The following is a 26,414-nucleotide window of genomic DNA, read 5'->3' on the forward strand; positions in this document are numbered from 1 at the left end:
CTGCAGGTTGCTTATGGTCAAGGATAACTAGATAGAAAGTTGATGACTGTTAGAAGACAGGATGTTTAATATTATTATTATGACGTGTATAACTGTAGTTATAGCCATAATATTTTCTTATGTTTAATGTCATGACATGTCACTAGAGGTCGTGTTAGAATGTTTTAGCTACACACCACATAATCAACAGACAATCACACATTGATTTTTCTTCATGCTTTGACTACTGCTCTGGCCAGCTTGATTGCACATACTTCCTATTTGAATGCCCACATTGTTTATTTTTAATGTTTTAGTTTTTATTTTTATTTTCATTGTTACTTTCTATTCCTGTTGGCTTACAAACACACTGAGGGCCTCTGCACTGTTTCAAATTTCTGTATTTGCAAACATACTTGGCCATTAAACATGATTCTGAATCTAATTCAGATTCAGATTATTTTTGTATTTGTTGCACACTGGGAAGATTCTGGACATTATAGGAGCTTGTTTCACAGCAAGGTCCTTTGTAGGGTTTTACTGGTTAACATAATCACACCAAACTTTGTCCGATTGCATTCTGACTGGCTCCCCGGCTAAATAAACCAGAAAACCGCTACAACACAGGCATGCAGACACACCTGTACAAACTGTACACTTTTCTTCTTCTCTCTGAATAATGCTCCATATTTTAATATCTCTTCTTCACCCCTGCTTCTGCTCTTCTGTCACATCTTCCCCTAACTACAGGACAGAACGTTCAGTTCCTTTCTTCACCCATACATCTTCTTATCCTGACACCAATTCTTCCTGTTTCTAAAAGGAGTCAAAGTTTAAAGACAAGATGAGAAGTCTCGGTAATGAGAGGTGAAATTAGGCAACACTAAAGTGGGAGAAACAAGCTGCTGTTACTCAAATGTGGCGGAAAAAAAGACAAAAAAAAAGCACACACACTTAGACAAACAGTATACTGCAATTTTGTGTGCCTGTAATGTGTTTACATAAGGATCTCTTGTACAGAAAATGCCACCTGCACTCCCCTTTTCCATTTTTCTTTTCCAAAGAGAACAAATGCCTGGGACTTCAACAATTCTTATACACCTGAAGTGTGACTATTGAATGCTCCAAAATCTAGAAATAAATGTTTCCACTAATGACAAAATGACCAGGGTTTCTCAAATCGAGTTAGTTTTCCAGTTTTCTTTTTTCCAGCTGTAGCACTAATATGTTGCTATGAATCTTTGAAAGCCTGCCAAGCCTGCTGTGCATTTTAGTTGACATTTACATCCATTATCTTAATGAATAAAGCAGGTTAACATGAAGGACATTTAACACAGTCCGTGGTTTAATATAAAGGTTCTGTTTTTGGCAGCTACAAAAGAAAGTGGGCGTTACAAAATATGCTAATGCTGGTACTAGATAAAACATACACACATAAACACAACAGTATAAGACTTAATAGTCTTAATATAGACAACAAGTCACTTTGAGCATATGTACTTCACAATAGGTGGTTTAGTGGATGTGCATTAGGCTAAGCCTTAGCTCTATTTGCTCCTGCAAAAGGTTCAGAGTAGATGAAAAATCAGTTTCATTACTAGAAATGGCTCTAGATACAGCCACATTTTAAAAAGGAGCAATGCGAATGAATCTGACTCTTTCAAAAACTGCTTTCATTGGCAGGACATTTCCAATTCATCTCAATATATAAATGCATCTTTTAAGTATGCTGACATGTCAATGATGGAGCGAACAAGGTCCTGAATGCCATATCTCTCTGATGCCATGTGTTAGATGGAGGTGCATCTAGCTCCATGTGTGCAAGAGCTTCCTCGCTCCATGCAGCAGAGCTGTATATCCTCCTCTTCTTAAAATACCAGCACTGCTGTCACATTAAGTGTGAGCTATGGATACACCGGCAGGACTGTTAACACAGCAGTGTTTAATCATCACTACTGTGGCTAATGTTACAGGAAGCGTATACTGTAAATGTCTTGGGTTCACCTGATCAGACACTTGTTATCCATACTCTGTACAACATGTGGTATTTGAATACAAAGACACACTGGGAATGATGTGTCCACATGTTTGCATGCACTCACCTGAACAATCTCCAGCATCTCAGCTTTACTGATGTACCCGTTCCCATCCAGGTCATACATACTGAATGCCCATTTCAGCTTCTGCTCCAGCTTGCCACGTGATGTCACACTTAGTGCGATGATAAACTCCCGGAAGTCTATTGTCCCATCACCATTAGCGTCAAATGTGCGAAAGACATGCTCAGCGAACTTTGAAGCGTCTCCATAAGGGAAGAAGTTGCCATAGATCTTTTTGAACTCCTCCATGGAAAGGTTCCCACTGGGGCAGTCCCTCAGGAAGCCCTTGTACCACTCCTGGATCTCATGCTCGGTAAAGTCGGTGCTCTCGAGCAGGTCCTGCATCACCTCAGGACGGAGCTTGCTGTTCTGCTTCCCCATGTCTGTCGGTTCTGGTGATCACTCTGCTCACAGCTGGGAGAGAGAAGAGAGAGATTGTGTTGTGTTAGGATGAGCTAGACATCAACAGACAATTTTCACAGCAACACAGTGACAGATTGATTTTCTTGGGTCCCAACTGAAGGACAGAGATGAAAAACAACAACAACATTTGCCAAACATCAGCTGTGTCATCGAGTGGCTTTATCGAGGTATGAACCAAAAATATAACAACACCTTTTTCAGACCTGACATTTATCAAAACTAAAATCAGTCACTTTTCATAAACTAATGGAACTTTCCATGGAAAAGAGCTTTATGTACTCTGAATACACACAGTGCCATATGCCTGACATGCGTTTAATTAATCTATAAAATCTCTACACACACATTAAACTTTGCTTAGAGAAAAGGAAAGGTGGTGCAGTCATGTAAGCTGAGCCGCTCAACAAACATTATTCAGATTCGTAACCTCCTGAGACAATTCTTTAAGCCTCTTCCTGGAACTGCAGTATGTAGTGCCAATTTGTATGAACAGAATTAAGATTTATAATCCCTATTTAATGTTTGCAATAAATTAAAATGTTCATGCTAAGTGAGAAATACAAGGTTAACGCAATGTAGTAACAATGAGTCATCATCTACATGCAGTTGAGCCAGAATAAAGAAACAGTGTACAACCTTCCGTCAATAAAAGTCTTAGTGCTCATATAAGTGACTGTTTGCTGGCTGTCATGTTGAATAATGAATACACTGGAGCTAAGAAGTTACAGGATGACCTGGGTAAAGGCACAAAACACCTTATGGAATTGGCATTAAAGTGTATGTTTAATTAATCAAGACAAATGGGGCAAAGTTATGTGATTGGTTGATGAAGAATAACCACAGGGAATAATGGTAAATAAAACCAAACTGTTCAAAACAGAACATTTTAAACTTAACGTGCAAAAATATAAAAAATTGTTACTATTGAAATAAATGGAACAATCTGATATCTCAGTCCACTTTCAGTAGTATTTTGGGTTGCTATATAACAGTGTCATGGTTATTTTACAAATATTGTCTGCATTTATTTGCATGATTAGTTATCTCTTATCATCTTATCTAGTTATTTAATACTGGCCACCTTGTGCTTCCATAGGTTTGAATTTACAAAATTCTCTCTTCTGATGATAGACTAAAGAAATAACGAACAGAAGAGTGGAAAGTTAGAGTAAGTCAGGGAATTAGTGAAAGTGAGGCAGAAAGTGATAAGAGATGCAGTGGAAGAGTTCTGGGTCTGTTTTTAACTGCCTGTTCGATGACACACACACACGAAATGCCTACTCCAAGCCTCAGTGAGACTGTGCTCTATACACCCACCCTGCTCTCTGTGTGTATGGGAGTGTATACATGCTTATGTGAGCGTGAGCATGAGCCTTTATACAATCGAAATGCAATTATAAGAGTTAAACAGGTTTAATATGATCACAGTACATGCAGTAATTAGTCTAATACTGCTGACAGCATTCACAAGGCATAGCATCACACATTATGTAGTACAGTACATGTGAACATGATGTGGTAAATCAAATTAATAGTAAAAGTGATGAAGAAAAACACAATAAAATTAATGTTATCAAAACCAAGTAAGGGCCTTAAAAACAACAGCACCACTGAAAACTACAGGAAGTGACAACAACTGCAGAAAGCTTCTTTTTCACATCCTTGTGAACAAGTCATCCACAGTGTCTAGTCGACTACTACAGTCTAGTACTGAGAGACATGAGGGATAAAAAGAGTGAGTGAGAGCTCAGCACTTCAACCTACCAACACAGCTTAGTCAAATCAAGGCAGATGGTAAAATAACAGACGTCCTGCACTCAAGGTTCAACCAAGGCTACCACTGAGTAGGGCTTCTACAATGTAAGCAAAGATATTTAAGTGATAACATATCAGTGTTCAATTATCTACTCTCAATAGTTGGATGGAGAAAACTCAGACTGTGTTCTAAAGCACAGGAAAATACCCAGCCAGGCGGCCAAGAGCTTCTAGCTCCATTTGATAAACATGATGATGAAAATGGGCAGCAATCACTGGAGTGGCACACAAATGAATGGAAGAATGATTTTTGTTCTCCTCTGTTTCTTCCTATCACACACTTTTGTTTGCACAGCCAACCTGTAAAAAACTACTTAACATTTAAACAGCAACATATTAAACATGTGGGGCAGAGAGATAACAAGGAAAGGCATAGCTAAATTTAACCGGCTGCACATACTGTATATAAATAAAAAAGATAACCTGGAGACTGGGATCTAGAGTTACACAAGGGAAAACAGTCTCAGTTCCATGCAGACGTTAACCAGATACTTGTACTATACATGGCAAGAGTGTTAACTGTAATCTTTGACAACAACTGAACAAGGCTGAGAGTCTACAACCATACTAGTGGCTCTGTGAGCCTCCACTTACTGTAGACATAGTGGTGCTAAACGCTAACATCAACATGCTCACAGACATTTTATGTTAACCATGCTGACCTTCTTAGTTGAGCATGCTAACATTTGCTAATTAACGCACAAAAAAGGACAGTTGAAGCTGAAAGAAATGTCACTATTTTGCAGCTATTTGATCAGAAACTATATTGGCCAAATTGATATTTTGGAGAAGAAATGTCAAAGGACTGATTCACTGTGTGGGGAACATGCTTCAGCCAAAACCACAAACATATGCCTCATGGTGGCGCTAGTGGAAAAGAGAGGGGAATCACTAGGAGTCACGCTCTGTGCACGACAAACGTTTCTACAAAATTTCATGACAATCCATATAATATTTGGCCCAAAATGGTGGAGAATCAACAGACTGACCGACATTGCAATGCAGAGCCATGTTGCTAAAGTCCTGTAGCTATAAAGTACAAACTGCAAACCTAAATGTGGATGCAAAGCTTATTCAGAAGGATGAAGAAACAATGAGCCTCTACCGTGTTTGTAAATTTGAGTTCTCCGTCATCGTCTGTCCTCCGGTGAAACAGCATAATTGAGGGTTTTGTTGATGAAGTTAAAACACTAACTTGATGCCACAGACGGTACCCTTTAAGGTGCTACAGCAACTGACCCTAAGAGTGGTTACACCTCAGTCCGTCATTAATCCTACACTAATGGAATCCATAACCATGACTCTGGCCACTGTTATAACACAGTCTACACACACGCACACATACTGTACAAAGGCTAATCCACTGTGCTTTGTCACCTGGTATGATAAACTATTTCCGGTCTTCTCACACACACAGCCTTAGTAGTGAAACCACTCTGCCACTCCTGATGACACGGTGAGACCAAGATGTTACAGGAAACCCACTAGTGTGTTGACATGGGTTTGTTTTCAGCAGCTCATCCAGTTGTACTTTAATTCGCATTTGTTTAGTTAGATTTTAGGACGATTGGAATAACTACACTTTGTGGTCCTAACTCCTTCACAGGGTTATTTTATAATTAGTTCTTGGATTTAAATTTAAATGGTACACTTTTACTTAGGAGATGAATGTAGTCAATCAAAGACAACAAATAGAAATACAAGGATATGTCTGTGTGTGCTTATATGGTGAAATTTAGAACAGCTTGTGCATGTCCTCCTCTGTAAATTTGAGATTGACAGCAGCTGACATTAAAATTGAGTAGGCACTGGTGAATGACAGAACACGCTTCTGTGCCTCTCAAGGCTGTTGCATGCTTTCGTGTGCTGTGCAGAATGTCAGATAACATTGGAAAGCTGCTTTCTTGCTTTCTCGCAGTTGGGTTGGAGGTGGTATACTGAAACATTTTATAACCTTCGAAAGGCAGGCAATGTGGCAGTCTATGCTCACTTCCACAACAAAAGTCCAGGTGTACTTGGATGGGATAACAGGAGGAGTGCCATTTGGTCCACAAATTCATTTCTACTTCTTCGAATGCTACTTCCATCACTACGTCAACCGTTATTATCCACATTTGTTTGCTACCATGTAACATATTCATTCTCTTGCTATTTATCAATGAAAACAGAAAACTTCCTGAGCTGCTTCATGTTAAAAAGAATGCAGCTGGTCAAGGAAATCGATAATTATATTTTGATTTATTATTATTTACATAATTTATTTTACCTCTTATTTTAGACTAGATCATATGGAAATGGTGCAGCATCAACAGGAAACAGTTTTAAACCAACTGGATTTAATATTAATTTCATTATTAAACTAGCTAGTTAGTTAATCAAATCTCCCAATGTCAGCTGTCATTTAAGCTAGAATAAACAATAGCTGTTGGTTAGAAATGAGAGGCCTGCTTTTTTCTGCCTGTCTAAAATCAAGGAGCTTTACACGGGACAAAATGAGAAATCATTCTCAATCAGTGCTCTTTGGGTTTAATCTTACTGATCACTGAGCACAACAAGAAGGACCAGGGAGCCTTGCAAGGCAAATTTAATGAGATCAAGTCAGATTTCCCAAGTAGGTGATGACCAGAAGAAACTACCATTTCAGAACAAACAAACAGCATATTGAGAAACCTACTGTCTGGGTGAAACAACAGAAAATCAAGAAATTCAAACGAGATGAGATCGATTACATAGAGAATGACGTTTACAAGTGGCCGTAATTTTCTTCATGCAACATGGCACAATACAATTTAGCGCCCACTCAACTTTCCAGTGCTGAAGAGGGCTCCACTTCTAACTCCACTGCACCCTCTAAGTCAACTTAATCTACTTCAGATTTTTTGGATGAGTGGCCAAAACCCACAAGATCCATCATAAAAAGAAAAAGACAAGGAGAGAGAGGTGATGAACAAGTACCCTGGCATCAGACTGGACAGCAACAGCGGCGGAGACTCAGGAATCACAACATGAAAACATAGTAATCAACTTATCAAAAACTGAACAGTATTAATGTGTTGTCAAAAGCGCTTTCTTTTTCTCTGACATATCAGACTGAGTTTAAGACCAAAGTTGATCTTTTTAGATTTTATCACAGCCTGGATTTGAAAGTCTGGTACCATCAAAATACACCAAGAAATGTGGTTACAACATCAAATTTGCCATTTAGACCCAAGTCGCTTTTCATGTCCCCAGTAATAAATGCCACACTGACTGTCTTTACAAAAAAGCTGACTCTGACGTTAGTAGTTGAAATACATTTTGCTGTTGCTTGCTGGTAAGTTGAACTACTTCATACTGTATTTGTATAGTGATTCAAGTAGTTACATTATTATTTTTTGTGCTTTTTTGTGTAGTTAATTACTGAATCTACAATAAAAGGAAAGGAATGATTTTTATTTGTTTACAACAAAAGTATAACATTCCTTGCAGTTTTGTGAAAAGCCCAGATGGGACTGGTTTGTTTAGGGCAGGTTTTGGTCTCGGGGCTATTCCAGAAAGCCCAACTGTCAGCTCATCTGAGAAAAGATCCGGTTAAAGTTTTTAATGTTTTGAATCTCAACTTGTAAAATTAAACCTGAATATATTAGGTGACAATTAGTCATAAGTATTGATTATTGCTATTTATTAACTAGTGTAGCTTTGCTGTAGTTTAACGTTTTATAGTGTGAAGTAGGTGGTAGCTTGCAAAGCTAAGCTTTTAAAGTAGCTTCCCCAGTACTGTCGATACAGTACTGTTTAACAAAATGACCCAAACACCAACAGTTTTGATAGGGTAATCTGCTAACGTTACCATTCTAACTTCATATGCGCTGTGCAATAAAGAAAACCACAACAGGCGCATCAACAGTAAGGGAGCCAGGGTTTTTGTAAAAGGTCATCGTATTGATGAACATGTTCTGTTACATACCAAAATAAAAACAGAACAAAAACGTCCATTAGAAGCAAAGCGGGGTGTTGTTTTACGCAGTGGACACATTTCAAATGCTGCAGGGGAAAGTGTGACTTCACTATGTCTGTGACAAAGCACAGAGAGCAGACTAGAAATTGAAGAAGCTGACTTTTATTGCAGAAACTCTATATTTTTATAATCCCATGCTTTTCTACAGAGAGTCTTCTATGGAGATTTCAACTAGTTCAGAAAAGGTATGAACAACAACTTGGGCAATGGGATGGGCCAACATGCTGTGCAAGTTTGAAGCAGGCAGATTCTCCCACCCCACTGTCTTTCATCAAGTCACATTTCCTCTCTTGAAGCCAGCTGCAAACCATTTGGACTCTGCTTGCAATCAGTCCAACCAAATGGATAATTATTCAAATTGAGTGTGCAGATATGACCAGACAGTGATTCAGATTCAAACGGAATCTGGGCAGAACTGCTTCCATGGCTCAAATTCACATTCACATTATAACAGCCCAAACACTTCACGCATACACTCATCAATTCAACTGCAGATATTTTCCAGCCACTTCCCCTGTGGACAAAACAATTTCTATGTAAAACAGAAGGCCTCTCCATGATGAAAGGCTGTGAGGACGGTGATGACATTAATATTAATGCTGTATGAATACATTAATGAGACGACTCATATACTGATAGAACAGAGGTATGGAGGAGACTGCAGCAGTGAGACAGGCAGAGGAGACAGGGAGGCACGATGAAAACAGAGAGACACTATGTACTTTATTATATACCAAATCTCCCTTTAACCATTTCAGCTCGTATATACTTTTTTATTCTCTAAACACATTTTCCCCATCTTATTACTCTGCAGCTGTTCTTAACTTTTACTTCTCAACAAATCCTTCTTTCTTTCTAGTCTCCCATTCATAAACAACTCATCTTTCCTCACCTTGCCCACCTTATTTCCATACTCTTCATCCTCAGTTTTAGTTCATCCTACACGTCCGATTCACTCTCTTATGAAGCAATTTTACTGCAGTTACCATAGTAACATTCTGCAAAATCTCACAGCCAATGAAGAGTTTTCTGGCTGCCTACACATAGATTGGCAAGAATAAAAAAAACAAAACAAAAAACAACAACCTGTATTTGTGTATAAAATAAAATATTAATATATAGGCAGCTCTTAATCTAAGTCACAATAATGACCAATCTATCTGAACTAAAACACACAAATCATTGCATAGTTCTGGCCCATGTTGAATGTATCATTCAAACATTCCCAGTGTAGGTTAAAGGCAGCATTTGAATCCTATGGATAATGACATCAACAAAAGTTAACTGGGGTCTAGAGTTAGTAAAACTGGAGTCCAGTCAATGAGGTGGAGGTGTGAGTTTGAGCTACATTGACTGGTAAAGAACTCAGTTCAAAGTTCAAAGTTCAAAGTGTTTATTTGTCATATGCACAGTTAGGAAACGTGTTTCCCTGTACAATGAAATTCTTACTTTGCCGTCCACATGAATGCCACAAAACACAAGTGAAATATAGAGTAGATAACACAAAATCTAAGGCACTTTAAGCAGCGCAGATGCAGCAATATAGTAGAAAAAATATACAAGAATATAACAGAGAATGTACTGTATGTTGCATGGGAGCAGCATGTGCAGCAGTCAACAGTCATTGTGCAATTATGCATGTGCAAACTGAGAATGTAAACAGTACATGACGTATTTCCTGTTAATAAACTCCTCAGCTGTTTAGGAGTCTGATGGCAGAGGGAAAGAAAGAGTTTTTCTAGTGGTCCTACATTACAGACTTCTGAACCTCCGAACTCCTAATTATTCCAAATCTGTTATTGACAAGAAAAGTAGCTGGTGCTGTGAACCATGCCTCGCAAAATGGAAATCAAGACATACGATCAAGAATGGTTAAGAAGTCATCTCAAAGAGTTTAGACATTCATCAGCCCACAGTCGTGTCTATAAATGGAAATGATGTAGTTCTGTAACTACTCTCCCTAGCGGTGGGTGCCCAGCATGGATGACTCCAAAGGCACAACAGAGAGGTATACAGCTACAGGCTTAAAGGAACCACTGGAGCTGGTTACCATCTCTGTTAATGAGTTGATTATATGCAAATCATTGTGCATGGTGCCTCCAAAGAACACCCTGACACTCCACAACACTACAGGGAAAATGTTTAGCGGGCTCATGTACGGTGTAAACAGGGCTCTGCCTACCAACAGGAAAAGATCAGCCCAAAGGTGAAATTCAGTGGAGGCAGCATCATGATGTGGGGCTGCTTTTCTGCCTCTAGGCCTGGACAGCTTTCCAGTGAGGTAAAGACAAAATCCCAAGTTTATCAAGCATCTTCCAGGATAATGGCAGGGTGGCTGTACACCAGCTGGAGCTCAGCAGAGGCTGTCCAGACCTTGACCGAGCAGAGATACTGAAGAATGAACTCAAGAGAGCCTGAGCAGAAGTGAGGAAGAACGGTCCAAAACTCCTCCTGAACATTGGGCAGGTCTGATCCACAGCTACAGGAAACTAGTTGGAGGTTACTGCTGCCAAAGGAAGCTCATCCAGTTAATAAATCTCAGGGGTCACTGACTTTTTCCACCAGCACTGGGTATGGTTAATGGGTATGTTATATAAAGACATGGACATCTATAATTATTATCAACCGAACCACATTGTGTTTGTCTACTTGTGAGATGACAATCACGCCAATTTTATGAGAAGTCAGTGCAAAAAAAGAATTTATTCTAAAGGTTTGACATTTTTACCACAGTGTTAAAAACAATTGCTCTGCCGAAGCGCCTTAGAAGAAGTGGGAAGAGATGGTCACGAAATGTCCTTAGACAAGGCAATGAACCTGTCCCGACACTGGGAGCACTGCTGATCCTATCTTCATTGCAAAAACAAGTATCAAGATTTATGAAAAACATGGTCTTTTTTGAAAGTCACTTATCTTGACTGGTTTAATTTGCTTACAGTAAATGTAAAAGAGGAACAAGTCAGATATGGATCCGGCACCTCTCAAATTGTGACCAGCACCTATTTTGATGGACCTGGCATCTCATTTACATATAGAAGAAATTGAACATATGAATAATATATAAAAAGTCTAAATACTTTTGGTACAACTAGCCTTTTACAAAGGACTGTTACACTAAAATTAGAATAATTAAATACATGAAAAACAGGCAGTTAGGCTAATTATGTCACAACACAACCAGCCCACAGAGGTCACACTGGGTCAGATGCACATTCAGTGTAACATTAGTGACTGAATGGATTAGAGGCCTCACAGTCAAGCGAGCAAGCAAGCAAAATTTATTTATATAGCATCTTTCTAAACCTGCATTACAAGGTGCTTTCCAGTAAAACATAAAAATAATAAAAATACATAAAACCAGATAAAACACATCTGCACAATAAAATAACAAAAATGCATAGTGAAAACAAATACATCAATCAATAAAATTGGCAAAGGCCCGTGAATACAAATGCGTTTTGAGAAGCGATCTAAAAATGGTCAGGTTCGGAGTAGATCTAATATCCCGTGACAGACCATTCCACAGTATAGGAGCTCAAACTGAAAAAGCTCGGTCTCCCCAATGTTTCCGTCTGGACTTCGGTATTTCCAGGAACAACTGGTTCGAAGACCTAAGTGTCCTTTCTGGAGTCTAAAAATGCACAAGCTCACAGATACTGTATATGAAGGTGCTAGACCATGTTCAGCCTTATAAACAAACATCAACAATTTAAAATCAATCCTAAAACAAACAGGAAGCCAATAGACTGAGGCAAAAACTGGAGTTATATGCTCATGGCGCCGTGTATTAGTTAAAAGACGAGGTCCTGCATTTGGGACCAACTGGAGCCAGGACAATAAGGCTTGAGAAGTGCCAGTATACAGTGCATTACAATAATCAAGTCTAGAGCTAATAAAGGCATGAACTGCCTTTTCAAAATCACTAAAAAAAAGAAAGTGTTTAACTTTAGCCAGAAGTCTCAATTGAAAGAAGCTGGCTTTAACCACAGATTTTATCTGTTCGTCCAGCTTAAGAGCACCATCAAATACCACCCCAAGATTCTTCACGAAACACATTTTGTCTTACTTTCATTAATATGTAAGAAATTATGTGATAACCATGCCTTAATGTCCCTCAGGCAATCCATCAAGGTCTGTAATGAGTTGCTCTTCTTGACATTCAATGGCAGATAAATTTGAATATCATCTGCATCAGTGAAAAGACAACCCATATTTTATAAAAATAATATCCAAGGGGAAGTAAATACAAAGAAAAGAGGACTGGCCCAAGGATGGATCCCTGAGGAACACCACAGTTCAGAGGAACAACAGAAGAAGAGAATTCAATGTGTACAGGAAAAACTCCTATCAGACAAATATGATTCAAACCATTTAAGAACAACACCATCAGGTCCTACAGACTGCTGCAGACGGGACAATAAATTACAATGGTCCACTGTGTCAAAAGCAGCCAAAAGACCTAAGAGAATCAAAATAGCAGTATTTCCTTCATCCACAGTCAACAAAAGATGTTTAAGTACCCGCAACAGCGCTGATTCAGTACTATGGTGTGTATTAAAACCAGACTGTAATTTCTCAGGGCAGCACGGTGGCACAGTGGCACAGTGGTTAGCGCCGTTGCCTCACAGCACGAAGGTTCCGGGTTCGGGCCCCACCTGGGACCTTTCTGTGTGGAGTTTGCATGTTCTCCCCGTGCTTGCGTGGGTTCTCTCCGGGTAGTCCGGCTTCCTCCCACAGTCCAAAGACATGCAGCTTAGGTTGATTGGTGTCTCTAAATTGCCCATAGGAGTGCATGTGTGTGTGTCTGGTTGTTCATCTATGTGTTAGCCCTGCGATGGATTGGCGACCTGTCCAGGGTGTACCCCGCCTTTGCCCGATTGCTGGCCGGGATTGGCTCCGACCCCCCCCCGTGACCTCGTTCAGGGACTAAGTGGTAGAAAATGAATGAAAAGTATTTCTCAAATATCCCATTATTCTCTAAAAAAGTCTGTAACTGTATAAAAACAGTTTGTCTAAAATGGTAACTTAGAAACTGGTCTAAAATTCAATAAAACAGTAATATCAAGATAGGGTTTTTTAAGAATTGGTTGAACCGCTGCATGTTTAAGTGCCGTTGGGACAATCCCAGAAGCCAAAGAGCCATTAACAAGATTGACAATGTCCAAACCAATTTTAAACAGAGCTGCTGGCATAATGTCCAAAGGACAATGAGAGGGTTTCACAAGCTGAACTGCTTTCATAAGAGCAGTTAATGAAATAGGCTCAAACTGGTCAAAAACAGCTGAGCATATAGGAGCAACAGAAGGATCCAGAACAGAATCATCAATCTGGGATCTGATCTTAACAATTTTATCCACAAAAAATTGAAGAAACTCATTACAAGTAGCGGAGGACACATCCGTCCAAGCAGCAGTAGATGGATATAAGACTGCATTTATGGTGCTGAACAACACCCTGGGTCTATGACAATTGTTTACAATAAGCCTGGAAAAGTATTGAGCTCTAGCAAGTTTGACAGCACTTTGATAATCTCTTAATCGCTTTTTTTAAAATATCCAGCGAAATGTGAAGACAATCTTTTTTCCACTTCCGCTCAGCCTGCCTACATACAAGTTTAAATGAATGGGTGTTTTCATTTAGCCAAGGTTCAGACTTAATTCTGGATCCTTTATTCCTAAAAGGAGCACACGAGTCAAGGATGTCAGTGCATGTAGAGCTAAACCGAGCTAAAAGCTCGTCTACAGTCTCATGAACAGCATCCAGTGACATATGAGGCTGTAAATCATTATTGGCAGCAGAAAACATTTCAGCTGTCTTAGGAGTAATCGAGCAACCCCGCCGGGCAGGCATACTAGAAGTAGTTATACAATAAGAAATTGTAGTATCGAATAAAACTGGGAAATGATCAGAAGTCCCCACATCACAAATATCAGTCAGACAGGGACACCAAGAGAAAGCACCAAATCAAGAGTATGGCCTTGAGCATGTGTAGGCCCACTTACAAACTGGGTCAAATTAAGAGTCAATAATGTTCATAAAATCCTTAACCATGGGGTCCGCTGGACAGGACACATGAATATTAAAATCCCCAAAGATTAAAATTTTGGCATGATTCCAGCAAGAAAGTCAGAGAAATCACAACTAAAATCCTTATAAAATTTAGGTGGGCGATAAACTACCACACACAAAATAGGACAGCTCACCTTTATCACAAACAGCTGCATTTCAAAGCTGGAATAAGCATCCACAGTGATTTGCCGACAAAACAATTTCTAAAATTGTTGCCACACCACCACCTCTCCCCGTAATCCTCGGAGAGTTAAAAAAGTGCATGAGTATAAACACAACAAGGCTGTAAAAGCAAACTAGTGAATAGGTGAATCTCTCTCTCTCTTTCGCCGTCTACGGCCCTTCCTCCATGGAAGGCCGCAGGGAGAACGGCAAAGATAGGGTGGAACAGGTGCCAGAAATGGAGGAAGGTTCTTTGATGCCTTTCCCGGCTCGAAAACAAGCAACTTCTCCATTGAGGCTCTGATACTAATAAGGTGTTATGAAAACAGTGTAAAAAACATATTAAAACAAACCACAAACACAACAGCCGCAGACAGCCAGCCACATACACCGGCGCCATCTTGGGAAAGAAACTGGTCGATGTACAGTCCCAGTGAACTGCCAGTGCTAATGTATTTTGCATCAATTGCACTCAAAATTTATAACTCGCATTTATAAATGCGAGTCTTCTTATGTGATTGTTTTGGTCACTATAAATACAAAACAAATAAAGCTTTGCCTCTAAGCTGCTCCCTTAAATGTAGAAATTATGTAAACGCACTGGTCATTGTAGAAATGTTTTTGTTCTGGAACCTCCTCTCCCTGCATTGACATGCTGGGCCTGTCACCAAGTGATATTCCAGGTCCTCATAATTTACAGATTAAGCACTGCAAATGAGTGCTAACTATGTATTCAGACAATGACTGACAGAGGTAGACAATGAATAAATATGAATAAAGATAATGAATAAAAGGGCAAGTTATTGCACTTTTTAATTCCAGTAAAAAAGGAACACCTTTAGACATGATTCTGTCACTTCACATGGATGGATGGTAGTTGCACTGGTTGCATTATAAAGTGAGACATCTCATATCTTTTTGAAGTGTTGTTTTAAGCCTTTAATATAGTTCATTCACTATATTGAGATGACAGAAGGTGGAAGAGCAACATCAGGTACAACATGCAACTAAAGTTCCTTAAACTGGGGAAATAAATAAATTTGCTGCCTTAGACCCAGATCACAAGGGCAAAGATTATACCTTTACCACTATATTACAATTTGTTCAAGCAAAATTAACCACTATGCTCTCTGTCACTATGAGACCTAAAGTAAATCACCAGCTCTCCTGATGTATACTGCACAAAGGATTACAGATAAAAGACATTTAATCATCTGCACAATTCCTATAATGCACTTTCTGTTCAAGCTTCCACCCTCTCCCACACTCATAGCAGCATCTGAGGGTGAAAAGGGTCCAAGTGTCCCAGATTCCTGTTGAAACTGAATCTCAGATGCAAAAGTCTAGTAAGAGGATCTGTGTGAATTTTTGAGAAGTTGGGGTTGTAAATAGTCCAGTGACCTGAGAAAGCTAAGAGGAAGAGATTGCCATCTCCAGCACTGCCGACTTTATGACAACCTTAGGACTCATAGATACATAATTATTTTGACCATTAGCTGTGCTCTGGTCTGTTCAAACTGTGGCAGAGGTTACACTGACACGCATACACAAATTACCTTCAGTACAGCACATTATGCTAAAGCAGTGTTAAAAAGGCTTGAATATGTAGAAATATGTAGAATATATATGAAGGTACTAAGAGTGAGTCTTTTGAGAAACCTCCAGAATGGGGTTTTCTTAGTGAAAGACAGCCACTTGAATGGCCAGAACAATGGACAGCAGAAACACCAGGGGTGGGAGTGGGGAGGTGACACAGTGGAGGACACAAATCCACACACAAAATAGAGATTGAAATAGGAAAGAAAATGTTGATGAATGGACGATGACTGTATCAGCCCACATCCTACTGGGCCCTAACCGACACACTTCTCTTCTCTCTTTTCCTGTCCCTGCAGGAAAACCCAAAGACAATTCAAGCCATTTAATAATAATTCATCACCCAAGCCGCAGCGTTTGCGTAAGCAAGCTAATTAACATCCATAAACTCATGTTATGCATTTTTCAGGGAAGAACAGTGCAAACTCTGAAAGCATTTAAACTATAACATTCTGCAATGTGCCTTGGTTCCAAAAAGGCCTCCAACAGGAGAAACCTCTCCCTCAGACGTCCTGACAATGCTCTGGCACTGGGAAGCGAGATGGGGAAAAACACACACATGCACTGGCAGACAGCCAGGCAGTAGCTCAATAGAGGGTGACCCAAGAGGGGGACAGATGAATTTGTACTACTTGGACAACAGCCAGCATTTCTAGGGTCTCAGTCCTTGATGCTTCCTGTTTCTTTTGTAATAAAGCTGTCCATATTTGGGCAAGCCTCTTCCTATCAAATCAGCACCAAACCCAAGATGGGAGACAAACAACATGCGAAATTGCTTTGAGTGGGGTTGCTACCTGCTTAGCTTGATGCTGCCCACAGTTGTTATTTTCATGCCTTATACTTTTAAATGGCCTCCTTAGCCTTCATTAGGTTACTATGGTAACAGACCTGATAGGAAGAGGTGGAGGAGGCAACCACACATTGTGCCTATTGATTCAGGAGAGAAACAGTGAACCAGTGAGAAGATGACACACACTTCCTCAAGTAAATTTCATAATCAACTCAAAAGGTTATATAATTTTATCTGTGAAATTACAGTACACAGATCTGTGGTCACTGTACTTGCAAAACTATGTATTCTACATATTATTATCTAGGTATTAAATACAAATTATATAACATTTGGCATGTTTTCTAACACTCAACACATCTAAGATCAATGGACAATGGATCTGCTTACTTGGTTGGATGACTAAGTGGGCGTTCAGACTGATCGGGTTAAAACGCATCTCTCTGCTTTGTTTAACGCAAGGGGCTGTGTTGGTCAGGGTGGGGGTTGCAGGGGGAGCGTTGTAGGCATGATATGGCCACATTGTGACGAGTCGATGTGAGTGGCTTCATTCACATTCCCAGCACATTGTGTTTTGGTTAGCCCTAGCACCAATTCTACAACCAGTGTGTTGGCATTGATAGATAAAAAAAAATACAGTTTAACATACAGTACTAACAAAAATGCATGGCATGTAATTATGGTGTGTTAACTGTGGCCCAAATTCAGTGGGGGGGGGATTGATATCTGTCTGCCTCTTGTTCAAGTAGTTATTATTTTTGTACTGTGATCCAGCTTTAATATAATGCCTGACTAGTCTGACTACTGCTAATACTCATGCAGTTGACCGTTGGCTAAACTACATCCAGCTTACTATTCTTGCACAGTACATATCTACAGTCTACAAACCTGTCTCAGGTCCACCAGTTCTGTCTGGAGGAATGGGCTAAAATTCCAGCAATTTATTGGAAGACGCTTGTGGACGGCATCCTGAAACGTTTGACCCAAGTTAAACAATTTAAAGGCAAAACTACCAAATACTAACTGCGTGTATGTAAACTTCTGACCCACTGGGAATGTGATGACAGAAAGCTGAGATAAATCTTTTTTTCTACTATTATTCTGGCATTTCACATTCTTAAAATGAAGTAGTGATCCTAACTGACCTAAGACAGAATATTTATAGGATTAAATGTCATGAGCTGTGAAAAGTTTAAATGTATTTGGCTAAGGTGCATGTAAACTCTGACTTCAAATTATTACAAAGCTGATATTTTTGGTCTGCGAGAGGCCACTGTGTATGCATGCAAGAGGAAAAAAGCAAATTAAAAAACTATGCTTTTATCTGCTGTGCCTAGTTACTGTTGCTAAGGTATGACCGAATAATCGCTGATCAGTGTACAGGTTTAGTGAACAGTCTATTACGCTCACATTTGCTCAGTGAGAGTGTTTCACTTTATTGACTTCGACTGCCATCAGGGTATGGAACACATCTGAATTAAAGGTCAGTCTCACGCTGCAGGCAGAGTAAAGAAAAGGTAAAGCAATTTCAAATTTTTTATCAATTTAAATCCTGCTTCCTGTATTGCTTTGTGCTTAAAATGGAGTGTTTCATAAAACGAATGACTGATGATAAAAAAGGACCAGCTCCCACTCAATCACACCTGCTGGATCCAAATTTCCATTAGCATTGTGAAAGATGAAGTGGGATGACTGTAAAATGTGCCAAAGTCAAACTATATATGATAAAACATGCTTGCAGAGCAACTATAAGAGGAGTAGGAGATTGTATGGATGTTACAGGATGAAGGCAAGGTCTTTCATGTCTATCATTATATGCATTATAAGAAATAAAGCAGAAAGAAGAGAAGGGGGAAAAGAACAAAGGAAACAGAAAACATGACTTGGGCTGAGTCAGAGCCAGGAGATGGTTCTGACTGAAGAATGGCTCTGGGGATGCAACAGAGTTAGCTCTGCTTCCTGTGGTCAAAGACAAATATAGAACCGGCATATAACATCACAGAGAACAACAAACAGAACGGAGGTTATGTCACAGTGAAGGTCAGAGGTCAGGATGAATCTTGGGAATATTAGAGTGTTAATATGATTGTGAATACAGATTAGTAAGTAGTTTAAATGTCAGTGTATCTGATAATGTAACATTCTGCAACTCCTTAAAATACATATATGTTTTATAATTTCAGTGTTTAACTCTACAAAACAGGCATTCGATTTATATCCACACCAGTACACTCATGTACAGTTTGATGTACTTTCTACAACTGAGGGAAGAAATTTGAGGAACATGTTTTCTTAAAGTAGATTTCTCCAAAACAATAACAAGATGTAGCCTTTATTTTAAATAAACTGGACTCCACACTGAACATTTGAGTAACTGTTAAATTTGGCCACTTTTGTGTTGTGATACAAAGCTCTGCCCTTCCTGCCTGTCCTCTCATTGCGCTGTCAGGCTGCTCCAGCACAGGCATGCAACAAAACACACAAAAAACAAGACTTAGGAAAATAAACAAGCCATTTTCCAAAATAAGATCAGGAGAGAAATCTTACCTGCTGCATGTATATGCAAATTTATAATAGTATAGAGCGCTTTAGTAGTGAGTCCTAAAACCTGTAACTGAATTAGAATATTGCCCTTCTGGTTATCTCGCCCTAAAGTCAGTGGGTTTATTGAATGGGTTTTTAGTTAGATGCCTGAAATAAAGTCTGTGGTTAACACAAGGCTAATACATTTGCAGGTTTTGTCCTATCACATAAAATACACCAGTAAATACTGAACCTGTGATTTTTAATGCTTTTATATGCCTTTAAAAAGGTGGTTGCTAACAACTGGCTAAATGAGACTACAGAAGCTGTCAGGGACATAAACCATCGCCACACCAAACACAGAGACTCACCTACTCACTAGCTTGCCTTTACAGCCTTGTTGTGTTTATACTCATGCACTTGCAAACTATTTTAACTGACACAGCCATGATTACTGGTTAGATCAGGTCACGCTAAGAGGAAAGGAGCTTGTAGCAGAGGTAAGTTTGCTAAATCAAATTAAAATTGGAAGCTGCTGTGGTGACACTGAAGTCGTGGGAACGTGGTGTAGCTCGCGTTTAGCCTAACAATAGCTTTTTGCATCTGGAAATTGTATTTGGGCTTCAAAAATCAAAAAATGGTGTTAATTTGTGAAGATTATCTTGCTGAACAAAAACTGCAAGTGTCACACACTATTTTTTAATCACAAAGTTTATTTTCTGCAATAATCCAAAAGCCAATGGAAAAATCCTACTGGCTTTTTGTCGAGGGAACCAGGGTGATGCTGACTTGTGGGAGAATTTGCACACCTGTACATAAAGTCTCATCTGTGCATACAGAAATTTTGGATATGAGTGAAGTTGGTGACACAGATGGTGAAGCAGTGAACTGAAGCCAGAATTTTTACTGATCCGTTTTACAGTAATTTTCTTCATATCATGTCAATAATCATATGCACACGGTCTGCTATAGCATATCGTGTTTGTGCTTGTAGGACACAAATTATTCCATAGCACCTGCCTGATTTAAAAGATATGGGCCAATCTAAAGCTTAGCCATTTACAACTGTGATTCATTATTAAACTGGAATTAATTAACTGATCATCAGGTGCTGGCTCGTCAACACATTCCCAAACCCTGAGAGCTCAGAGAAAAGGGTTGAGCCATGTGATGCTCACATTCAATAGCCAATCAGTTGGTTTTGAGCTGCAGCACCACAGCGTGAATTTGCCAAGGATCATGTCTGGATGTAGCGGGTGACTACTTTTCATCTCAACCACAGAAGGCCAAACCTTAAAATAATCATACAATTACATCACAAAGAACAAAGTGTCAGTAGATTTCTCACAAGGCCTTCTAATATTGTGAATATCTGGCCAACTAGGATTTAATTAGTTTTTGTATATTTGTGTTTTGTATAAACTCTCTTCAGTGAACACATGACTGTGCTGTCGGGGGCAGCAGGTGCACAGAGCGCTCTGGAGAAACCGCAGTGCTGCCAGATACTCTCTGCCTTCTGCTGCCACCTCACATACACTTCTACCAGCATTCATCATCGGCTGTGAAGATGAGGAAAAAACGGATGTTGGAGTTAAATACTGTGTTTGTTGTTGTTGTTTTTAGATAGTGACAGTGTGATGAGCTATGTACTTGCCTAAGCCTTTACATGCTGAACAAATACAGAACAGTGTCCCTGCGTCCCCACCAGCCGGTCCATGTTCTGACAGTCTGCAGCAAAGTGTTTAAGACATCCCCTTTCAAGTCTGAGGACTTTGCCTCATTTGGGGATTGTAACAGATTCTGCAGTGATCAGTCTTTCAAACTCTGTTGTCCTGCCTCTGTTCTCCACAGAAACAATGTGTAATTCAATATTTATGAGCCTTTTGCATTGACCATACAATATAATTGTGTTTTTTCGGTGGAATATACAGCTCACCAGAGTGTGCACATTATCAAGTTGTGATTTATAATAGGAAATTGACAGAAGCGTGCATGCGGTTTCATAAATCATTTTTTTGCACATTTTTTCAGTTTTGTGTCCATGTAACATACTGTAGTACAGATCCTCCACACAGTTTTATACCGGAGACCCCAGGTCAATAGGCTACAGTGCACCAACATATTCTCTGCCCATGTAAACTGGTGAGAACACCTACAATGGCTTTCAAAGTTCAAACACTCAGAGAGGTGATACAGATGTGACTTAATTTATTTTGAACAAGAGGGTTTGTTTATGTAGTTGCAGATGACATGGTATGAAGTACTCGTGTCAAAGTACTCATGACACTGTAGGAAACAAAACACCAAACCTACAACCACTTCTTACAAAGGCGAGGCTGAAAAATGTAACCCATGTTAACCTCATATTACTCATATCCAATAATGGACAACTCTCCATTAATGTAAAAGTGTCTTTTCCATTCATGGCAGAGGCTCAATGGCAAACAAAACTTGGGTAATGGATCAAACTAAGTTTAGAAAGTGAGTGCATTTACAGTGACTGGGAAAACAGCCACCTTGAAATGCTCTAAAGGTTATTGTGTTTCCAGTCATTAACCACAATTGTGGTCAGTGTTCATGGACACCAAAAGTTTTTGGCAACTGAAAGAAATGACCACAATATACACTAATGTTATTAAACCAATGTGCTTTATCGTCAGCCCTCAGATCTGAAGTATAGTAAAGAATATATGAAAACTATGTTCTTTTAAATTTCAGTGTTTCCCATACATTGACGTATCTGTGGCTGGCCGCAACAATATTGGCACTGACCACAACATATTTATTTAAAAGATGTTAAATCCTTTTTCAATGTAGTGATGTAGTGCCATGAGTAGCGACTGTTCTTGCTCAGTCCCTCTGTGCTCCACTCGATTTCTCTCTCTCTCTCTCTCTCTCTCTCACACACACACACACACACGACAACCATGACGATGGACCGTCTGTGAACATCTCCTCCTCTCTTTGTTTTTTTTGTAACACAACACTGTCAATAGCAGAGATCCAACTCTTCTAATATGTTCTTAGCAAGCTACTAAGACTGACCAAGCTAGTGTCAGAATACAGCTGCTGCCGAGGTCAGCATGGATGTATATGGACTGTTCTACAAGTGGATAAAGTTAATGCTGGTTCATAAACTCTGATACTGAATGTTTGCCACCTCAGTCCAGAGGAATATCGAAAAACACATAGGAAACCTGATCAGTCCAATCAGTATGATTAGCAATCCATTTTATTCATTTCAAATATTGGTTTCAACCAGTGCTCCTGAAGCAGCAAGAGAGGATTAGGGAGCGAGAGCTGCTGCTGTAGGAGAGCCAGCTAGCGCAGGAGGGACAGGTCATATGAACAGCAAAGAAGTAGCCTACTATAGTATTACTGCATTCAATAAATACAGTACTGCTGCACATATAATCTAATTCTGTGAGAAACACTTAAGTTATTTTAACAATGGATCAAGTGATATGTGAATGTGAAAAAGGTCAAACTGCCTGTAATGTGAACGCAGTTACAGTGAATAAGTCAAACGAAACTATGGGGATCACTGAGGACATAAATGGGGAAATGCGTTGCTGCAATGTGCAGTTTCATTTCTGGGGAGGTGCACGTCAGGATATGGTGTAGGGTACGAGGCTACACATTACAAAAACAAACTAGCCTAAAATGTTGTTAGTGTACCATCAAACATTTTGTTGGGGATTTACTTCCATAAATAACTGGCAATTTCAGGAACCGGTAGAGACCAAATCAAAGATAAATGGTGGACAGGCAGCACCAAATGAATGCTAATGTTATTCTGTGTCAGTTTAAAATCAGGCACTAATAAAATCTGCACAACTAGAAATAAATTCTCACTTTAATATATACATGTGCTACCTTGTAGCTGGTTGTGTCCATTATATAGTCAACCTGGTGTACTGAAGCTTGGTCCTTTGGTACACACAAGTCCATGTTAACCTGTCCAGATTTAAGAGGGTTTTGCTTAGCCAAGTTACTGAGATAATTCACCAAATGTGCTTCATGGAAACAGGTTTTATATACATATGTTATAATAAGGTGTGAAAAATAATAAATTCCTGTTTTCCATTTGGCTCTTTTATACAGTGCCTATAAAAAGTATTGAAAAAAATGTACAAAAAACCTATTTAATGTCTAAGTAAAACAGGTTTCTACAAAGTAATGTCAATTAAATAAAAATATGTAATGGGAAATAAGTGATTGCTTAAATATTCCCCCACTTTAAGATAACTGACCTAATTCAACAGAGGTCCAGCCAATTGGTCCTTGTAGTCTCACAATTAGAGAAACAGGGATCACCTGAGTGCAGTGAATGTGTCTCGAGTGACTGTAGTATAAAGACACCTGTGTCTGGAAGGTCCAGTCACTGGTTAATCAGTATTCCTAGCTACCGTTACACCATGAAGACAAAAGAACACTCCAAGCATCTCAGAGAAAAGGTTATTGAAAAGTATAAGTCGGGATGGATACAAAGAAATTTCCAAGGCACTGAGCATCCCCCAGAGTTCAGTTAAATCCATCATCAAGAAATGGAAGGAATATGGCAAATGTCTAAATCTGCCTAGATCAGGTCGAACTCACAAACTGAGTGACCGTGCAAGAAGGAGACTAGTGAACGAGGCCACCAAGACACCTATGACTACTCTGAAGGAGTTATGAGCTTCAGCAGCTGAGATAGGAGAGACTCTGCATACAACAACAGTTGCCTGGATTCTTCACCAGTCAAAGCTTTATGAGAGAGTGGCGAAGAGAAAACCACTGTTGAAGAAGACTCGTATTAAATCTTGACTAGAGTTCACCAAAAGGCATGTATGTGGGAGACTCCATGGTCAAGTTGAAGGAAGCTCTTTGGTCTGATGAGACCAAAATGGTGCTTTGTGGTCGTCAGACAAGATGCTATGCTTGACGGACACTAAACACTGCACATCACCACAAACACACCATCCACACTGTGAAGCAGACTGGTGGCAGCATCATGCTGTGGGGATACTTCTCAGCAGCCAGCCCTGGAAGGCTTCGAAAAGGTAGAGGGGAACATGAATGTGGCACAATATAGGAAAATCTTGGAGGACAATGTTATTCAGTCTGCAAGAGAACTACAGCTTGGGAGAAGATTTGTTTTCCAGTAAGACAATGACCCGAAGCATACAGCAAAAGCTACACAGAAATGGTTTAAAGACAACAAGGTGAGTGTTCTGGAGTGGCCAAGTCAAAGCCCAGACAGCAATCTAATAGAGAACTTGTGGCTGGACTGTTCACACCCGATCCCTGCTCAACCTGGCAGAGCTTGAGCAGTTTTGCAAAGAAGAATGGAGTAAAATTGCGGTGTCCAGAAGCCTGATTGCGACCTATCCAGGTTACAATTTGGAGCCTTTTTGAGAGTAATAAGCCAGTGAGAATGCTGGCAAGCTTTTTGGCTCTTGCACTGCCTAAAGATTCAGGTTTCTAACTGACAAAATATTTGATTTTGGCCTGTGTTTGTTTCAGTCTTTGTCTGTAAGCTGGATACAGGAACAAAGAAATGTGGTCTGAGCGTCCCAAGGTGGGGGCGGGGTGCAGCCCTGTATGCACCACATATGTTACTGTAAACATGATCTAGAGTGTTCTTGCCCTGAGTGGGAATGTTCACATGTTGGTAATATTTGAGGAGTACAGTCTTTAAATTGCACTGGTTAAAGTCACCTGCAGCGATAAATACAGCATCTGGGTGTGCTGTATCTAGAGCTTTGATGACATCACAGAGTTTACTGAGAGCCGCAGAGGAATTAGCTCTTGGGCTAACATACACAGCAGCAAGAAACACAGCACTATGCTCTCTGGCTAGATAGTAGGGCCGGCATTTCAGCAATAAAGACTTTACGTCTGGCGAACAGTGCTTATAAACAGTCCGTACATCTCCACACCATGAGTTATTGATAAACACACACACACCACCTCCTTTTACCTTCCCCAAAGACAACAAGGTGAGTGTTCTGGAATTGCTGAGTCAAAGCCCAGACCACAATCCAGTAAAGAAATTTATTGATTTTATTTAAGGCACTGTATATGATCAAAAATTATGGACTGGGACTTTAAGGGCCAGTAATTTTCATACCTGTTTCCTGTATAAGCAAATGTCATTTGATACACTGAGATTCTGCTATACCATTTCTACTAAAGTAGCTATCCCCTTAAATGGCATATTGTGGGAAATTCTGTGAATCTATACTCATCAGTATTAGATTTAAAAGATTTCTGAATAAATATAAAGCACCTTCATTTACATACACACATACACTGCATGTACAGTACATACACATGCACAATGTTATGTGTGGGGACACAATCAGCTAAGACTGGATGGGACACTTCTACCAAGGCTGTTATCTGTCAAGTTACTACACAGTTAGTAATGAATGAAGAGTGACTGAAGATCCAAGAGGAAGCATTCTATCACTTAATGTGTTGATAACTAATCACAGAGTATGGAAGCATTTTATAAACAGTTAAGAAAAGCCACAACACATTTGTCATATCTGTGCAAAAAGTATTCATAATCAACATCACCAAAACACTCATCTGTGTGGGCTCACAGCATCTTTATCTGTATTGTAACAGCTGCCACAATAGCTTACAGGCTTGCACATAACAAGAAACAGCCCTTTTTCAGTATCCATGATATCATCATTTCTGACAGCTCACATTAAAAGAACAGCCAAAGAAAGAAATTTCTAAGACGATATTGTATTCAAGTGATTTTTAAGTGGCAGTTCAGCGATAACACTTCACCCACTACCTCACATATCCTAGTAAGGCATGCATCCTGACTGCCAAAGATCTCTGCAAACATTGAGGAATTCTATAAAGCTGTGTATCTGAGATCCATCTCCTCCTAGCTCCCACACTGTCATCTGCTACACTCCCTTTGGGAAATTATTCATATGCTATATTGCAAATAACTCAG

General features: G+C 39.6%; 1 protein-coding gene across 3 annotated transcripts in view; it reads right to left on the reverse strand.

The window, feature by feature from the left end:
- ncalda (neurocalcin delta a) overlaps positions 1–26,414 on the reverse strand; it is a 97,099-nt gene that overhangs the window by 16,697 nt on the left and 53,988 nt on the right. For 2 of the 3 annotated variants that reach the window (XM_020606744.1, XM_020606745.1), the window contains one exon: positions 2,082–2,492. In XM_020606744.1, the coding sequence (XP_020462400.1) occupies positions 2,082–2,459 (378 nt within the window). In that variant the 5' untranslated portion in view covers positions 2,460–2,492. Of the gene's footprint in view, positions 1–2,081; positions 2,493–26,414 lie in introns of those variants that run through there. The other variant, XM_020606743.1, reaches the window with a different exon arrangement.

This window comes from Monopterus albus, unplaced genomic scaffold, assembly GCF_001952655.1.
Source record: "Monopterus albus unplaced genomic scaffold, M_albus_1.0 scaffold81.1, whole genome shotgun sequence".
In the NCBI taxonomy this organism is placed as follows: Eukaryota; Metazoa; Chordata; class Actinopteri; order Synbranchiformes; family Synbranchidae; genus Monopterus; species Monopterus albus.